The 18,036-nt window shown below is 57.1% G+C and overlaps 5 protein-coding genes across 5 annotated transcripts; 2 read left to right on the top strand and 3 right to left on the bottom strand.

Annotated features, from left to right (window-relative positions):
* Window positions 1-709: 709 nt before the first annotated feature.
* Window positions 710-1,829, top strand: INS49_000798 (uncharacterized protein; the record flags this gene model as incomplete). Its single annotated transcript, XM_043161634.1, has 2 exons — window positions 710-1,073; window positions 1,159-1,829. The coding sequence occupies 2 exons, from the start codon at window positions 710-712 to the stop codon at window positions 1,827-1,829; spliced, it is 1,035 nt and encodes a 344-aa protein (XP_043030140.1).
* Window positions 1,830-1,846: 17 nt separating this feature from the next.
* Window positions 1,847-5,032, bottom strand: INS49_000797 (uncharacterized protein; the record flags this gene model as incomplete). Its single annotated transcript, XM_043161633.1, has 5 exons — window positions 1,847-1,867; window positions 2,125-2,485; window positions 2,539-3,731; window positions 3,781-4,959; window positions 5,018-5,032. 5 exons carry the CDS (start codon window positions 5,030-5,032, stop codon window positions 1,847-1,849), a joined length of 2,769 nt encoding a protein of 922 aa, XP_043030139.1.
* A 497-nt stretch (window positions 5,033-5,529) lies between these two features.
* On the bottom strand, window positions 5,530-6,782 carry INS49_000796 (uncharacterized protein; the record flags this gene model as incomplete). The annotated part of the gene is made up of 2 exons (XM_043161632.1): window positions 5,530-6,175; window positions 6,244-6,782. The coding sequence occupies 2 exons, from the start codon at window positions 6,780-6,782 to the stop codon at window positions 5,530-5,532; spliced, it is 1,185 nt and encodes a 394-aa protein (XP_043030138.1).
* Window positions 6,783-7,160: 378 nt separating this feature from the next.
* Window positions 7,161-8,917, bottom strand: INS49_000795 (uncharacterized protein; the record flags this gene model as incomplete). Its single annotated transcript, XM_043161631.1, has 2 exons — window positions 7,161-8,735; window positions 8,807-8,917. 2 exons carry the CDS (start codon window positions 8,915-8,917, stop codon window positions 7,161-7,163), a joined length of 1,686 nt encoding a protein of 561 aa, XP_043030137.1.
* Window positions 8,918-11,838: 2,921 nt separating this feature from the next.
* INS49_000794 (uncharacterized protein) lies at window positions 11,839-17,505 on the top strand (the record flags this gene model as incomplete). The annotated part of the gene is made up of 2 exons (XM_043161630.1): window positions 11,839-13,933; window positions 13,988-17,505. The coding sequence occupies 2 exons, from the start codon at window positions 11,839-11,841 to the stop codon at window positions 17,503-17,505; spliced, it is 5,613 nt and encodes a 1,870-aa protein (XP_043030136.1).
* Window positions 17,506-18,036: the final 531 nt, after the last annotated feature.

Raw genomic sequence — 18,036 nt, 5'->3', positions numbered from 1 at the left:
ACCGTCAACTCTCGAGAGTTGGGGAACACGACAAACGGAAGACGGGCTTCGAAGGCGAGGGGTCGAATCTTGTGCGATCCGACCAGTCCGAGTCATCGCCATCTACAACAGGACGCAGGAGACCAACACCATTTTCGGGCCATACAAAGTCGAGCGCTGAAGGGTGTGTGGCGTGGGGGTACTTTCGGTCGGTCCAGCATTAGGCTAAGCCGTTTGACTGCACACCACCAAAAGTTAGCCGAGGCTCGGCCGTGACGTCGCAAACCCAAGGTCCGCCCTTTATACCGCGGGAGTTCCCAACCCGGCCCTCAGACTCCGAACGGCAAAAAAAAAAAAAAAAAAAAAAAAGTGAAGAGGAACACGCAGCAACAAAAGCCAAGTGTATCAGTACAATTGACCTGGACGGCGCCCAAGACATCATCCCACTACAGAGCCCCTCGATTTCCTTTTACCACAAAGCAGCGCAGGTTCACAAGCTCGACGACTAGGCGCATTTCGGGCAACGGGCGGACGGACGGACGGGGCTTGACTGCAACAGAGGGAAGCCCGGACAGCGACAAGGACAAAGCGGTCCTGACACTCGACCGAGCTTGGCCTACAGCGGCCAACAACCCCATCCCGTCAAGCACGCATCCTCTTCCTCGACTGACTAGAACAACGCCTACCGTTTGCTGCTGCTGGCTGCAGAGCTGACCGTCACTACCTAACCATGGCCTCCAACGACAACCCCGCCGCCTCAATCAACCAGACCCTCCAGAACGCAGTCCCGGCCCAGCTCGGACACAAGGTACCACACATCCCGGAGTCCAAGGATGAGGCAAAGGCCGAAGCAAAGGCAGCCGCTTCCGCAGGGCTTGCCCAGCTGCGCTCCTTCGCCGCCGGTGGCTTCGGTGGCCTCTGCGCCGTCGTCGTCGGCCACCCCTTCGACCTTGTCAAGGTCCGCCTGCAGACCGCCGAGAAGGGCGTCTACTCCAGCGCCGTTGACGTCGTGCGCAAGAGTATCGCAAGGGATGGCCTGAGGAGAGGCCTCTACGCCGGCGTCAGCGCCCCACTCGTCGGCGTCACCCCCATGTGTACGTCTCTATCTGCCCCTCCTGCCCGGACACTCCCTTCTCCTGCCCCTTCTCCCGCCAGTACTGACCGAGACTCCGTGCGCAGTCGCCGTGTCCTTCTGGGGCTACGACCTGGGCAAGACCATCGTCCGCAACACATCCGGCACCTCCGCCGACGGCACCTTCTCCATCGCCCAGATCTCCGCCGCCGGCTTCTTCTCCGCCATCCCCATGACCGCCATCACCGCCCCCTTCGAGCGCGTCAAGGTCATCCTGCAGGTCCAGGACCAGCGCCTCGCCCCCGGCGAGAAGCCGCGCTACAACGGCGGGCTGGACGTCGTGCGCCAGCTGTACCGCGAGGGCGGCGTGCGCTCCGTCTTCCGCGGCAGCGCCGCCACCCTCGCGCGCGACGGCCCCGGGAGCGCCGCCTACTTCGCCGCCTACGAGTACATCAAGAGGCGCCTGACCCCCGTCGACCCGGCCACGGGCAAGCCCAGCGGCCAGCTCAGCCTCACCGCCGTCACCTGCGCCGGCGCCGCCGCGGGCGTCGCCATGTGGATCCCCGTCTTCCCCATCGACACCGTCAAGTCGCGCCTGCAGACCTCCGAGGGCAACGTCACCGTCGGCGGCATCATCCGCGAGCTGTACGCCAAGGGCGGCGTCAGGTCCTTCTTCCCCGGCTTCGGCCCGGCGCTGGCGAGAGCTGTGCCGGCCAACGCCGCCACCTTCCTCGGGGTGGAGCTGGCACATCAGGCTATGAACAAGGCGTTTGGGTAAATTTAGCAAGGCGTCTTTTAGTGGATGAGGTCGTTGGCCTGGAAAGGGATATGGATGGGCCGCCTCGGGTCTCCTCGGAGCGTTTGCTAAAATTTTGTGTTTTATGAGCATCTAGAGTCGCCAGGCCCATGCCTGAGTTTCCTGTCCTTGTTTACGTAGACAAACATCTAGAATACACAAAACCTTTTATCTGCATTGAATCCCAGCAGCTCAATGATGGTCAATTTACTGAACACTATGACCACAGCTGGAACAGGTGTCTCTCCTAGTCAAGATATTTACCTCCGCAACGCACGCAGACATCGCCCGTGATGTGCCGCCTCACAACCTCAGCCTCGTCCGCCTTGCCCGCCGGCAGCAGCACCTTCTCGACCAGGAACTCGAGGTTGAGGCACCGCGACCGGCACACCCCGCAGCAGCGCGATATCCCCGGCTCCCCGACCGCGAGCCCGGAGGCGCCGCACACAGCGACCCGGTGCCCGTTCTCGCACACGCAGTCCAGCTGGCCGCCGACCGCCCCGTCGCCGCCGTCCTGCCGCTGGTCCCCGGCCGCCCACGGGGACGGGCCCGAACCTGGTCCTCCCGTCGTCGCAGATGCTGCATGTCTGACTCTCCGCGAACGGCCGGAAGATATCCATGACGCGGTCTCGTCGCGCCTGCGCCAGCGCGTCCCTGGCCTCCTGCGCCGCGCTGCCCGGGCTGATCGTACCGTCCTCCGCCGCTGAGGGGGTGCGCGTAGTGCGTGATGCCCGGCACGCCCGGCCCGCCGCCGTACATCCACTCCCACAGCCTGGCCTCGGTGGTGAGGTTGTCCACGTTGGCCGCGCTGTCCTCCGCGCCTCCTGTCCCGCCGAGGCTGGGGTCTAGGAGGTCTTCCTGCCGCAAGGGCCTCTGTTCCTGCTGTTGCTGTAGTTGTTGATGTTGCCGCGACCGCGCCGTCCCGCGCTCGGTGTACCCGAACATGACGCGACTTCGGTGGCTATGCCAGCCGCCGCGCTCGGGCTTCTGTGTCAGCTGGGACGTGGCGAGCACCGCCGTCGAGCCGCCGCCCGGCGAGATGGCGAGTCCCCAGATGCGCATGCGGTGCGGGTGGACGTCCGGCCCTGCGTAGCCGTCTCCGGGAGCAGTTCCGTCATCCGAAGACTCTTCCGACCCTGCGCCGTCGTCGTCGTCATTGTCAAGCCCTGCGTCCGCGGCTGCTGCCCCGTCGTCGGGCTCGATTCCGTCCTCACCGTCTTCCCCGTCGTCGCCGAAGATGCCCACGCGCCCCGCCAGGCCTTGGGGCAGCATCGAGCTGATCTTCTCCTGGATCTCAGCTACCCATTGTGGCTCTCCGTCCTGGTCTCCAGGCTTGATCATGTTCGATTCCCACCAGCGAGAGTTTGTGGCTGTTGCAGAGAGTCGGACGGCAGTGTAAGAGGGTACTAATGAAGGGCTGACGGCCTGGAGGGCGGCGGGGTGGACAACTAGGCCTGTGATAGGGTTGGTAACCACATCGTGGTTCGGAAGGGAGGTATTGCACTGATCGGTGGAGTGTTCGGGCTTCGGCCTGTTGGGGTTGCTATGCGCGAGGTCGACTTCGAAGGGCTGAGCGACGAGCGGTGTGGCGATGAAGCCACGGCAAAGCTTCGTGTTGGAAACACACCACGCCATGTCCTCGAATTCCAAGAAGGCATCCGGACCTAGGTGAATGCAGCGGCCGTCCCAATCGTTGGGGTCAACGGTGACTTTCGGTACCTCGCTGGGCTTCCAGCTGGGGATGTTGAGGGTGACTCTTCGAAACCCGACGTAATTTCTCTCCATATAGGATATTACACAGGTCCATGTATCATTCGCTCGGGCCCATGGGCTCCATCGTATGCAATAGCTGGATCCTCCAGGGACGTAGTCTGGATCGTTGATCTGCGTCCAATGTTAGCCCAAACCTCGGACACAAGTGTTCTAGACTCACATCCTGCTGCCCATGGGGCGCCTCAACCTCAAACCTAAAGACCTCCTGTACATTCCATACCGCCTCATCCAGACCATCATCCTTGGTCTTTCTGTACTCAGTCCCCACAGACAGGACAACCACCTCCCCCAGGTCGTTCATGTAACCAAGCAAGGCTTTTCCAGGCCCAATCTCCTGGCTCCAGGAAAATGCCTTGATGAACTCTCCGTACCCATACTCCTCCTGTCCAGGCACGACAAAGTTCTCACCCACGGCCCACAGCACTACCCAGCTAGCCAAGTCCCTGGCCGCCCCCTTGCCTTTGCTAGCCATGCTCCTCAAGGGGCGCACCGTGCTGCCAAAGGGCAGCGCACAGCCCTCACCGTAGATAGCCAGGCTGCCGCACCCGGTAAGCACGCCCAGGACGGGCCGCCGGTTGCGGCCCAGCCCACTAGGCGACCACTCGACGGCGACTACGTGGTTCATGCTGGTGCCGGCGGAGCCGATCAGGCCGACGCCGGCGCCCGGGTGGTGGTTGATCTCGTGGAAGGGGATGATGGCGCCGCTCTCCATGTACTCGGCCTCCTGCTCGGCGTCCTTGGGCATGGCCTCCAGGATGTGCGTGACGTCGCGATCGAGGTGGTCGCGCACGTTGGTGTGCAGCAGCGGCATCTGCCGGCCCGCGGCCTCCCAGACGTGCGCGTTGAGCTCGGAGCTCAGGTACGGCCACGACACGGGGAAGTGCCGCATGCCGTCGAAGAACTGCCGCCTGGGGTCGGACGTGTCGAGCGGGTCGATGTTGGCGCGCGTCGCCGCCTGGTGCGTGTCGTCCCCGCCGCTGCCGCCGCCGGGCTTTTCGGCGCCGTTGGTCTGGCTGGCCTGGGCCGCTTCGATGTCGTCGTCCTCCGAATCCTCCTCCAGCCGGTCCTCGTCGTCATCCTCCCCTTCACCGTACTGCTTGGGGAGGCGCGACGAGAGGAAGCCGTCCTGCACCTGCATGTCGGGCGCGTCATCATCGGCCATTGACTCGTCTTCGTCTTCGTCTCCGTCTTCGTCATTTGGGTCCAGGAGGGGAAACTCTGGCAGAAACACGATCAGGGAGTCATCGGCTGCGACTGCTAGCTCTGCGTCGCAAGACCATGCGATTGCTCTGTGATTGAGCGGTTTTGAATTAAGATGGAGGCTGCGGAGCGGAAGTATCTGCAAATCGGCGTGAGAATCGGCGAGCATTGTCAAAGGTATTGGGAGCGAGACCTACCTTTGAGTCCTTCATTTTGGGCAATGAGCAGAACTCATCTGCGCACTGGGGCACTCGGTTTCGCTCCAACGTGTCAAGTTACCCCAAAATCAATGAATAAAAGTTGTCTACAGTTGGTGTTGTGGTTGGGCATGGTACAATCAATTGGTGTCCGGTGGATTGAAAGGGTGAAGTTTTTGTGCGGTTACGCTCCCCAGTCGACACGATTTCGAGTCTCACTGAGTGAGCTCCAACAATCAACCATTCCGCATCTACCCCCAATTTCATTCTATTCGTTTGGCGTATTGTTTGCCCCAATTGAACATATTTCTCTACCAATCTTTCACTTCTTGAAATCTGTTTTCACTAAATCTTGTTTTCTTCCATCTGGGCTTGAGAGTGCAACACGTCTCACTATGCCTTGGCCATCCCCAGCGCGACGGACGTCAAATCACCAAATTGTGTGAGACCCAAGCTTGACGAAGATATTAAGAAATGGAATTCAATCGCTCATTAACACATCATCTAACACGCTATTTGGCCACCTTTTCCAAAAATGAACCCAGGCCCCATAATGAGACACAACCTCCCACGACAACAGCCCCAAGAAGCTTCTTAGCCCACCAATTCTCATCCGTCAACGGCTTAGCGGACTTCACCCTGTTGTTTGTCATCTCGCGTCTCTTGTCTTCATGTGACACATTTTTCTGTGACGCCTCGCCCTCATCCTCACCCACTCGCTTCCTCAGTTCCGCTATGTGCTTACTCAGTGCCAACAGGTCTTCCTCGAGAGTATTATTCTTCGTCCCGTCTACTTCCACGTTCTGGACGTTCCCAAAGAAGTCCGTCACCAGTCTCGTCCTGGCTGCCGCTTCCCCACCTGGGAACAAGTCGTACCGCACGCCGGCGTGTGAGTGAATCTTCTCATATGTGTAGCTATCGAATAGGTCGCCCAGTGTCTTCTTACTGCTGAGGTCGCCTACCTCGCCCTCGAGGAATTCAAGGTTGTAGTATGTGTATCTGTCGATGACGGCCACGCCGACGTCATTGTCGGCATGGTGGGAGTACGAAGACTGGTCCAGCTCCGAGGAGCCGGTGGCGATGATATTCGGGGAGTAGAGTTTTGTGTACATCGTGTTTGCTTGGCAGGTATCGATCATGAAAAGAATCTCGTGGTACCTGCGACACGAGCGTATGTTAGTCTTCTGTTGAGTCGTTGTGGTGGCTGCGGCATCACAGGTTCGTACCTCTTCTTCTCCCACATCTGCTCGAAGGCGTCGGCCAAATCGAAAGCACCAATCTCTTCCGCATCCTGGAACTTAAGGAACTCGTTCCCACCATGGCCCGTCATGTACACCAGGATGTTGCTCCGATCATCCGTCAAGAGACGCTTGCTCCTGGGTGTCTCCTCGCCGACGCGATCCGTTAATAAGCGGATGAAGTTCTCAACGGTCACCTCGTATCCTCTATAGTCGACCTCGATGTTGTCGCCGTACAGGTCGACTGCTCGGTCGGCGTTGGAGTAGACGGTGCCAGGGAATGCGTTGCGCGGGTTGCAGGCCATGTCGTCGGGCAACATGAGGATGATCTGGGAATCTGGTATTCCCAGGCGCTTGACGGTGCGGTATATGGAGAGGACGTTGGCTAGGTGGCGGTAGTTGAACCAGAAGCGCGATGTGCAAACGAGGACGGCCCAGTTGCTGGTATGCTCTGCGGAAACGAGGGCAGAGCTGAGGAGGGCGGCGGCCAGCAGCGCCGGTAGCTGGAGGAAGTTGGAGGGCTTCATGGTGGCGGTATAGACAGCACCTCAGCTCGATGTCAGCGGCAGAAGCAGACTGTTTTCGAGGCAGAGGTGCGAAGAGAACGTCGACTTGGGTCGAGCAGAGCACGACTGGAGATGAGATGGAACGCAGCGGATTTGTCAGGTCGATTGGTCGGTACCCCGATCGACGCCCTTGCAGGAGCAGTGGGCGAGCTAGCGTCGGTACTTAGGTACATGGACCCTGACAGCTTGACAGTCAGGGGTGGGGTGGGATTCTAAGTAAGCTACCTAGGTACCTATGCAGTGGTCACTCAGATCAAAACAGTAGATACAAGCAGCCGAACTGCTCGTGTCACGACAAGTAGATATTCGATACCTAGATTGAAGTGTATAGCCATCCTGTCAACGCCTCCTCAATTCCACCCTCACAGGAAAGCCATCTGCGGGATGCGCCGCCCCTTTCTCCGCTTGATAAACGCGATTCCCATCCACAGTGTTTACAAGCTTGCCCCCCGAGCCTTTCTTCGGGTGCAGAGCATCCCACTCCTCGTACGCCGGCATCACGTTGATCTCGCGCGCCGTGAGGACCAGCGCGATCTTCAGCTCCAGCAGCGCCAGCGACTGCCCTATGCAGCTTCTCGGACCGTGTTCGAATGGCCGCCACGCAGCGCCGCCCGACGTGCCCCCGGGGTAGAGCGGGTCATCGGGCCCCACGAGCCACCGCTCCGGGAGGAAGGACTCGGGCTCGGCCCAGTAGCGCGCGTCGTGGTGGATTGCTAGGCTCAACGTCCAGACGCTGCAATTTTCCGTCGGGAAGCGGCGTCCAGTCTCGTCCACGAGGAAGGCCCCCGGGCGACCGACTCGCATTGATCCGGAGGGTGGGAAGAGGCGAATGGTCTCTTTGATGAGGGCTGTGGTGTAGGGGAGCTGGTTGAGCTTGTATGGGTCTGCGTGGATCTGGGCCTGGGTGCCAGCAGGCTCAGCCCCGAACACAGCATCATGTTCGGCTATGAGGCGGTCGAGGCTCGCGGGGTGCTTTGAGAGTAAGTAGTACGAGTAGGTCAGCGCACTGCTGGACGTGTCGTGACCTGCGAACAGGAAGGCGCGCAGTTGCGAAGTCATGGCTGACTTGACAGCCTCCTTGACATGGTTTCCGTCCTCGCTGCCCGCCTCAAGAAGGAGGTCATCTATCAGGAGGGAGACGATGGACTTGGACTGCCTATTGGTGTCTTTCAAATCCTGGTCATCGGATTTCTCTTTGGTCCCCCCTCTGAGGCGCTCCGCGAAGCGCTTGTCGATCTCATGGCCAATGTATTGATTCATGGCCCGGCTGTTGAACCAGTGCACGATCGGACGGATGGTCAGATACTTGGTCACAGGATTCAGCTGGCCACGCCACGAGGTCCATTCGATCGACGACCGCAAGGCCACTGCTAGCGGGTTGTTGCGTTGCTGGTAGTCCAGACGAGTGTCCAGCACGACACGTCCGATCACATCGAACGTCATCCGCACTGTCATCTCTTCCATTTGGAACACCTCACTTCGTCCACCAGGCGCTTCATGACACTTCCTGATCAAGAGATCACGAAAGGTGGCCACCTCGTCGGCAATGGTCGGAGCGAGGCTGACGAGGTACCCTGCGCTGAAGCCGGTGCTAAACAGACGACGCCATCGCTTCCAAGTCGCTCCGTCCATGGTCATTAGGCTGGGTCCGCCAGTGATTGTCTCAATGGGCTTCACGAGATTATCGCCCTTGCCCAGGCCGAGACCTTCGACCTGGGTCGCCATATGGGCATCAGCCACGATGAGAAGCGTCTGGCTGAAGGGCCATAGATGCAGGTAGTAAACACCACCGGGGAAAAGCTCCCGTGCAATTTTCCACACGACATTGTGCATAATGGTGTCAGCTGGGAGCGCCGCCGCAACTCTTTTCAGAAGGAGCAGATGGCCGAAGACGGGATGAGCGTCTGGCATGGGCTGAGTGCAAAGCAGCCAGTTAACAAAGTCCTGCATATGCTTCGAGCCGGTTCGCATTGAGAAGAACTCACCAGACCCGCCCTTTGCAGCATCCGTAGTTGCCTTCGCGAGGCGAGAAGTCGAGCCGTGAAGTAAGCCAGTGCCGCGGCCACGGCCGCGGCTATAGTCGTCCAGATTCCCATCGCCGTGACAAATTTGGCGTTCTCTCTTCTCACAGTAACCTCGGGTTGATGTAGGTTGTTAGAATTGGAAGGCAGGAGCGGTTTCTGAATGAGGAACCAACCGCCAATATTGTGCTTACCACTCACAGCCAACCACAAGTCAGGCGTATAGACTAAACGGTAGATGGAGTAGAGTTAGCAGCTGAATATGGACCCCGCTTTTCCTTCCTGCAGGATCGCAAGAGAAGGAAGCAAAGCAACCACCAATACTCCTGGGTCCCTCGAAAGTTGCATTGATGTCAACCACACCGCCAGTGAATCATGTCTCTTCTGGGGCGATTTTGTCCATCTCGTCCAATCCTGGCACCATTCTTCGTCTACAATTGAGCAACAGGTATCGACATCTGGTCTTGAAAAGAAATGCGTTTCATTGGCCACGGCCTCGCGGAATTAACAGTTTCCTTTGCTAGGCGAACAACAGTGAAGGAAAACAAAACTTAGCTACTACCGCTGCAGTTCTGAAGCCTGGCATTTACTCAGTTAGGTATGGTAGCCTTGCAGTCATACCAAACCATTGGTGGTGAAGTGTTAGGTTGGGATACCACCCATTTCAAAGTCACCAGCCGCACAACGTTCGGGGCGCCGGAGTACTACTAATACAGCTTGCGTAATGCCACATGGGACAGTTCTCGAAGTTGCCATCAACTCAGTCAACTAATGAGACTAGATTGATATCTAATATGATACGTAAAGTCGTCAGTGTTTGTTTAGGGTAATAACTGAGTTCCTTGCGCCCGGAAACAGATCAAAGTGATTCACCGTAGCTACCCTCCTTAGATCCGGGGCACCACCTGGAACATTAATCACTTTGCCACAGAGCCAGTCCTGGGAAATGGCATCGTCTTTTGCATCAAAGCATACGGTCGTGTGGCCACTAGAAGTGTACAGTGAAGATAAGAAGCACAATGGATGTCCCCAAGTCATTTCACCACAAAGATATATCAAAGTGGAAGGACTGAGGTCTTAAAAAGAGTAACAAAATGTCAGTGGTATCAAGAAGACTGTTTCCGTTCCAGAATTGGAGATACGGACATAAAAACTTGCAAAGTGATATCGTGTCTCGTTCTCTAAACTGTATCGTGCATGATTCTTCCGAGAAAGACATGCATACAACCATCTCATTCTGAGGAGGAAAGGAATGAAGAAGAAAAAAGCGCGCAGGATGGAATCAAGGTACTAGAGTCCATGTCAAGACTTTGCCCTTGCGAGATAGTGCGATGCGATGGAGTGCAGGGATTCCTTTAGAAGTATAAACCTCCCACGGAACAATATTTCACATGATGATCTACAAAGTAGGTCTAATCTAGAATCTCATGCAATCAAAAACAGAGCGAATTTCTTCGGGTGAGTGGGACTTCCTCGTTCCAATCCGAATATCTAGATGCTGGCATGGAGCTTGGGGTGCTCCCAAGCCACATGTTAATGAGTTTGACTGGTTGAACTGAAATGTACTTTCAGGCAGATGATGGCCACGGCCCCAGGTGTTTCGCAAAAATGATGCCTGCCCGGTAACAATATATTACAAGCATTGCCAGCTTGTCATCAGTGATGGCACTCAATGCCGGGAGTGACCGTTCGGAAACCGGATGATTAAGACATCACTCGGTCGGTCCCAAGTTCAGCGAACATGGTCTGTAGAATGTCCGAGCGAAGGGAGCTGGGATGATTTGGAGCCAGCTGCCAGGTCCTGATGGGTGGAGATCCCGTCGGTACGGTGTGAGTTCGGCAAGAAGGTGCCAGAGGACGGCGCCGTTTGTTTCTGGGGTGAGCTTAAAAGGCCATGGCGCTCAGCCGCTTTGGGCGGGTCATTGTGAAATGCGGACGTGGGATTTGTCGATCGCCAGGGGTTACGAATTGCCCAGCCTGGCAACGTCAAACGCCAAGATGGCAAGGAAGCCTCGTGCTGCGGCTCAAGCTTGGGGTTCGGCTATAGGCACCCTTGGAGTCTCGAAGCGATCAAGAAACAGGAGAAGGGGTGGCCAGGGCGGTAGGGATGCACGCTCTTGGGACTTGTGCCGACGTCAGAGCAGAAATTCTCTCATCGAAACATCGAGTCTCGACATCGTCAGAATCCTTCTCGGTTTTGTTTCCGGTGATTCCATCGCTGGTCGCGGTGCTTGAACTGGCCGCTTCTATCCATGGTTGTGATCTGAAACATTCCGGCTGGCTGCAGTTCGAGGGAGCCTTGAACCCCGCTACTTAAACCTTCCTGCAGACACAGCTTCGCCACTCACGGTACCCACGATTCGCGGCCCGCCAGTGGCAGCTTTCCCGACGACTTCATCTTGCGAAAGACTCTCACCTCATCGATTGGCAATCGCAATCAGAGAGCATTGCTCTTGGAGTGCTCGCAGTTCGAAACAGCGGCTGTCGTGCATCTGTCCCGTCGGGCCAACCGGTTGAACCAGTGCGGCGCCAGGTGACCTGCAGGTTGGCGCGCTGTGTGGAGGCCCCTTACCGCTGCGGATGTTACAGTGAGGCTCTCCAGCCGTGAGCATTGCCAATCATCAAGTCACACATTGACTGGCTGTGCTGGTCTTCGTCCACTGCAAACAAGCAGACACCGCCAAAGACGCCAAGCTCGGAAAAGGATTGGGCGCACCTGCTGGAGACGCCGCAGCACAAGGCAGTCCTTCGTCGGCTGTGCGGCCAGGGTCGAACAGGTTATAGCAGCGGCATCCAGGAGCGCATTCTTCGACCCATCTCTGGAACCTCTCGAACCTCTGCAAGACTGCCACAGGAAGCAGTAAGATTTTCTGGTCTAGGCCGAAGTGCCTCTTCACATCCCATGTCGTCTTGAGCAGTTTCAACCCCATTAAGGGTGTATCTTCAAAGCCTCTCTCTCTCTCTCTCTCTCTCTCCGATCCCTACAAGTATCCGCCATGGCTCTTTCTCCAATCAGTGCCGACGAAAGGCTATGGCGCTTGCGACGACTGGCTCAGGAGTACGACATCGACGACAGTCCAGAGCCGACACCCCTGTATAAACCATCAGCTACCCCTTCGCCACTCACGCCAAACTTCAAGAACCCCGAGGATGAGCACCGAGCAGATGACCTGCTAAGGCGGAGGAGACAGGTCAACTCCCAGGCCAACGGCGATGGCAATGGTGGCGTGGCAGGTGTGAAGAAGAGGTCGTTCACGTTAACCCGAAAAGACAGCTTCTCGTCCAAGTTCGCCTCCAAGGAAATTTTCGATGCATTGGATGCTCATGTCGCAAATGCCGGTGCGCCGGGGGTGGCGGAAGCACTGATCCACAAGCTACGCATGGCTGGCGGTGACCTCAACCGCGCAAACACAAAATCCAAGACGCCTTTCAATCTCAGGAGGAGGAGCCTGGACGACCTGGGGCAGGACCAGAGCCGGATCCTGCAGAAGGCCGTCGAGAACGGGCAAGAAGATATGGTCAACGTCCTTGTTCCCCACGCCGAATCAGCAACTCTAGACGCAGCATTGCCTCTGGCTATGCGTAACGGAAACATTCGTATCGTTGAGGCTCTTCTGAGGTACGGCGCTAGCGCGTCACAGACTCCGGAAGGACAGTTCCAGTTTCGGCAAATGTGCATTAATGGTGGACAGGCCGAGCTGGTTGGGTTGATCCTACAGTCTGATGGCAGGCCTCCTCCCGACTGGATCTCGGGGGCCATGATCGACGCAGCAAGGAAAGGGTGCGTGGGTACTGTTGCCCAATTGAGTCGATCCGTCGCAGATGGCAGTTTCGATGATGGCGCAGCTCTCAAGGAGGCCATCTCACAGTGCCGGGTCGACATTGCTTTGGCAATCCTCATTGGCACTAAGCCTCCGAATAAGGATTGCCTCAACGATGCTTTCCGCTTGGTCTCCACACATCCGGCAATGAATCCACCAGAGAAGATCACCCTGACCGACATATTACTTCTGGCTGGCGCCGAGGGCGCCGTGGTCTCGGCAGCGTTAGTTAAGGCCTGCAAAACCGAATTCTACGACATGATCGACCTCCTTATCAGCAATGGTGCCTCGATCGAGTATGAGAACGCTGTGGTCGTTAAGAACGCGATCGAAAGTGGCAACATCAGCCTGGTGCAGCTGCTGTTGAACGAGAGAGCAGTACTGAGCCCCGTTCTCGCCGGCGAGCTTATCGGGAGCATCGGCAAGCGCATTCACCCCGAAGACCGACGCATTCTGTACAGCACGCTGCTTCGGAAAGGCGCAAAAGGCCCTCCCCTTGACGAAGCCCTGATAAAGGCGGTGGAAGGCGGAGACAACGAATGTGTTAAGCTTCTTCTAACGCCACACTTTCCTGGTTCGGGAAGATTGCAGCCGAAAGCGAGCCACGACCTCAAGACAGGCCCGCGAAGTATGGTATTCGAGCGGCATGCCATGGCAGATGTGAATTACAAGGGCGGCTTGGCACTCGCAGAGGCTGTCTCCTCTGGTAATCTTACTATGGTTGAGTACATTCTCGCAGCGAAGCCCATTATCGAGACTCTTGTCGCGGTGTTCCCAAGTATCAATAACCTCAATCAAATGGAACGATATCACATGACGGAGTCGTTTCTCAATGCCGGCGTCCACGGGCCTTGCGTACATGCCGCCTTACAGCAAGCCATCGACGAGGCGCCACCTAGGAGAGATGAGCGTCTTATCAAAATCTTGCTTCAACATGACGTCGACGCGAATGTCAACGATGGCGCACCGTTAATATCGGCCATTGAACACCTCGATGCCGATCTGCTGGAGGCGTTGCTCCGGAAACGACCCACAACGAAGAACGCGGTAGCAGCACTGAAGAAAGCCATGGATGTAGTGGACAAGGGCAAAAGGGCGCGAATGGTAAGCGCACTTCTTCGGGCCGGCGCGAATGAATCGACGAAGACGGTGGGCGAGACTTTGACGAAGGTACTACACGAGCAGCCTGCGGACACTCGTCTGCTGGCTGTGGTTCTGCAACACGGGAACGCCGATGTCAATATGGACACAGGCGATCCAGTGGTGATGGGTAGGATTATGCGACCTTAATTTTCTCTCGCTTTCTCGCTGACTAGTTGTGTAGCTGTTCGAGATGAGAACCCTCAGGTGCTTGAGCTTGTTCTACAGACGGGCAGGGCCACACCCGAGACTCTTGATCTTGCTATACAAGCGATGGCCAACGTACCCTCAAGCCAAGATAAAGCTACCAAATTGGAATCGATCGTGAAGCGGACGAAGCAGAAGGAATCTTTAAACAGCCTCCTCGCCAATGAAGTGCAATCTATTCTTCGATGTCCCCCTCAGAAACGCACGTTGGTCGTTTTGAGGGCTCTTCTTGCCTTGGGAGTCGATGTCAACACAAATAAAGGCACAGCACTCTGTTTTGCCGTGGCTGGCGCAGATTCGAAAATCACCGATGTTCTCTTTGCGGCCAGGCCAAGCACGAAGACACTGGCAGCAGCGGTGCCTTGGGCCTTCAAAATCGCTGACCCTACCGAACGACTAACCTTCATTCAAAAGCTTCTGCATGCGGGCGCACCGGCGGACGAGGTCAACAGGGCGTTGGTGCACGCGATCGGAACACACCCCGACGATACCGCCTTGATCAATACACTTCTTGCCAGAGCGGACACCAGCGACGGAGAGGCACTGATGGTAGCAGTACGAAAGGCAAACGTCCTCATGGTGGAGATGATCATAACCAGGGCAAAAAAACACCCGGCAGACAGACTGAACCACGCCTTCAGCGAGGCCGCCAGAATCGAGAATAAGGAAGTTCGAAGATCGATCTGCGAGCTTCTCCTGAGGGCGGGCGCGACAGGCCCCGCCGTTTCCGATGCTCTCCTTGCTGCCGCTGGCACCGGAGATCTTACCCTCGGGAAAATGCTCCTGGACTACGGTGGTAGTGTGGACCATCAGGAGGGTCAAGCTGTGGTTGAGGCGTGTCGTGCTGGCTCGCCAGATGTTTTGAAGATGCTTCTGTCAAGCAAGACCGCTATCAGGAAGGAAACTCTCGAGCGTGGTTTCCAAGCCGCCACGGAAGTGGGTGATCTCAACCATCGTGCGGCCGTGTTACAAATGCTCCTGGACAAGGGCGTCAGCGGTGAAATTCTCGATGCACAGCTGGTCTCCGCAGCCCGCTTCGGCGATGATGCCCTGGAGCTGGTTCGCCTTCTTCTTCGCTATGGTGCGCAAACCGACTACAATGGCGGCGAGGCGGTCTACAACGCTACGAGATGTGCATTTCTGCCTATTCTACAATTAATGCTTGGAATCGTACCGGTTGGTGGAAAGCAAGTCAAGCCCTCAAGTCAGACGATGATCCGCGCCCTCAAAGCAAGCTCAAAATTAAGTGGCGAACCGAGATATCAGGTCATGAAATGGCTCTTTGCCGCGGGTCTACCGGCCTGCGAGGAGGTTCACATTTCACTCGACAAAGCCGTGAACGAGGAGGAGCCAAATATTGATCTGGTCAAGCTGCTTCTGCAGAACGGAGCATCGCCGCTCGCGAACGGCTGCAAGGCTCTAGTCGATGCCGCTCAGAAGCTGAATTTCGCGGTACTAGATCTATTCTTGGAACGCGAAATCTCACAGGACGACATAAGCTGGGCTTTCCTACAGACCTTCTCGGCAGCTGACGCGGACAAATGGGTCATGGAACCCGGCTTCCAAGTGGCGCAACGCCTGCTGAAGAAGGGGGCCCAAGGTGATGGCCCTGCGAGTGCTCTCATAGTCGCAATCGACTACATGGGCACAGAAAAGGATGAAATCGCGCGGGCGTTTGTGGACCTTCTCATCGAATACAATGCGGATGTCAATCAGGACCAGGGCGCTGCACTGATCAAGGCCGCGAAGAGTGCGAATGTTCACCTGATGCGGCAGGTGTTGCAGCAAAAACCAAACTCGGATTCAGTGTCCATGGCTTTTCCTTATGTGTTCGACCACGAGGCGCCCGAGGACCAAGCGTTGGAGCTCATTTCATTATTTACGGATTACTCTGATGGCGAAAAGCGGCTGGATGCGATGTTCAACCACCCGGAGGCCGAATCTGTGGTGTTCAAGGCCATCTCACGGTATCCGCGCTCCACCACAATTGTCGAGACTCTACTTGATGCTGGGTATTACCATGACCAGATGACCAGTGCGCGGATTTTGGAAGAAGTCGAGGAAGATGAGCCTGTGAATCTGTTGCTGTGGTGTCTCCTCCAGCCTCAGAAGAAGGTCAGCAGCAGCATCGTCAACATGCTCATCGACAGGGGGGCGCGTGTCAACTTCGAAGCGCGAGTATCGAAGACGACTCCCTTGATGCTGGCTATCAAAGAACGGCGACATGATATCGTTAAGAAACTCGTCTTTGCTGGTGCCGAGGTCGACGTGGCTGATGTCACAGGCAACACGCCACTAACACTGGCTACAGAAATCGGCGGAGACCTGGGAACAATGATGATGCAGAACATCCTTGCTGCCGAACCATCGCAGAACGATGGCTCCCTTCACAACGCCGCAAGGGAGCTCAATGTTGCGGCCATGCAGGTTCTGGTGGACCACGGCCATGAGATCGACTTCCCGAGTCCAATACACGGTGGCCGGACTGCTTTGGGTGAACTGTGCCTCCATGCAGCGGACGGCGGGCCCCTGACCGCAGCCCAGGAGAAAGCCATGGAGAAAGCCATGGCGTACCTGCTCAAGCAGGACACCGATCTCAGTCTCTTGTCAGATGGCAAATCAGTCCTGTTCCTAGCCATGGAATCACCTGAGCCCGTCACTACCACGAGGGCCCTGCTGAAAGTCGGCATGTGGAAACATATCAATCGGCAGTTCAACCACTACACAGACAACACACGCACCTACTCGCCTACGCAATACGTCAAACGGGTGCTACCACAGACCGACACCTCCGAGCAGCTACTCAGTCTCCTCAAAGCCAACAGGGGCCAGGACATTTACTACGCCAACGAGGGACCGCAACCTGAGGGCGCTATTGGTTTGCCGGATGACATAGTCCGCATCGAACGCGAACGGAAGGCAAGGCTCGAGCGGATTCAGCTCGAGGCCGAAGACCACTCGCGGACCCTCTCGCGCACCAAGGAGGTCGCCGACATCCAGAACCAGATCTTCGCCCAGCGGGCGCAGCTGGAGGACACGCGGTCGCGGCAGCAGCGCAGCACGGAGATCGAGGGGATCCGCGAGAAGGCGCTGCTGGAGGAGGAGCTATTCAACGAGGCGGTGCGGCGGCAGCGGGCGGAGAGGGCTGCGGCGATGGAGCACCAGTCGTCCATCACGCAGGCGGCGGTCGAGCGGCAGCGGCTGGTGGCGGACACGGAGTTCGAGGCCGAGGGCCGCAGGCAGCTGCAGCTGCTCGAGTACGAGAAGCAGGCGGCCGACACCAGGGAGGAGCACGCGCGGCAGATGACGGCCAACCGGGTGGACGAGCGGGCGGCCATCGACCGCATGGACCGGGAGCACGACTCGAGGATCAAGAACCGCATCGCGCAGCAGAAGAAGCTCGTCGACAGCCAGAACCAGCTCGCGAACCAGCTGGGCACCGTGGGCATGCCGCAGAGGAGGCAGATTGGCTACATCTCGGGGGAGCTGGACTGAAGAGGTGTGGGTCCCGGGGGGCGACGCATTTTCGGCTGCTGAGGCATAATTATTGGAGCAAATGGGCGGAGGTGTTCAGGACCACGGCTCGAATATCTCTGACGAATTTCTTTCGGTCTCTGTAGATTTGTGTACAGTGTTAGAATCTGAGGATACAGGAAGCGATGTTTTTGCCCCGTCTCTTTTCCATAGTCTGGGTCGGTTGACGAATCTCATGATATGATGCCATCGTCTTCCCGAAATCATGGTACTAGTGGTGATCCACACCGAGGTTGGCCCGGGCGTTGTGCCTGGTTCAGCCTTAGCCTGTGCCTGAAGAGGCCGCACTATGCTGGAATGTGTAGCGAGATTTGTAACAACTTGTCTTGTAGGGAGGTGACAGGAGTGAAAGGAGCAGAAGTGGTCCGCCCCAGTGGTGTTTTCCGTCGTCATTGCTGGATGCTTTCGGCCCGGCTGAGCTTGTTTTCAACCTTGATTGTTCACGGGAGGACCGAGGCGCTGATTCCAGAATAGTCGGGTGTAACCTGGTCA

The sequence above is a fragment of the Diaporthe citri genome, assembly GCF_014595645.1.
Source record: "Diaporthe citri strain NFHF-8-4 chromosome Unknown scaffold_1, whole genome shotgun sequence".
Classification (NCBI taxonomy): Eukaryota; Fungi; Ascomycota; class Sordariomycetes; order Diaporthales; family Diaporthaceae; genus Diaporthe; species Diaporthe citri.
Note: the sequence above shows the minus strand (reverse complement) of the source record. Positions and strands in the feature narration are given on the sequence as shown.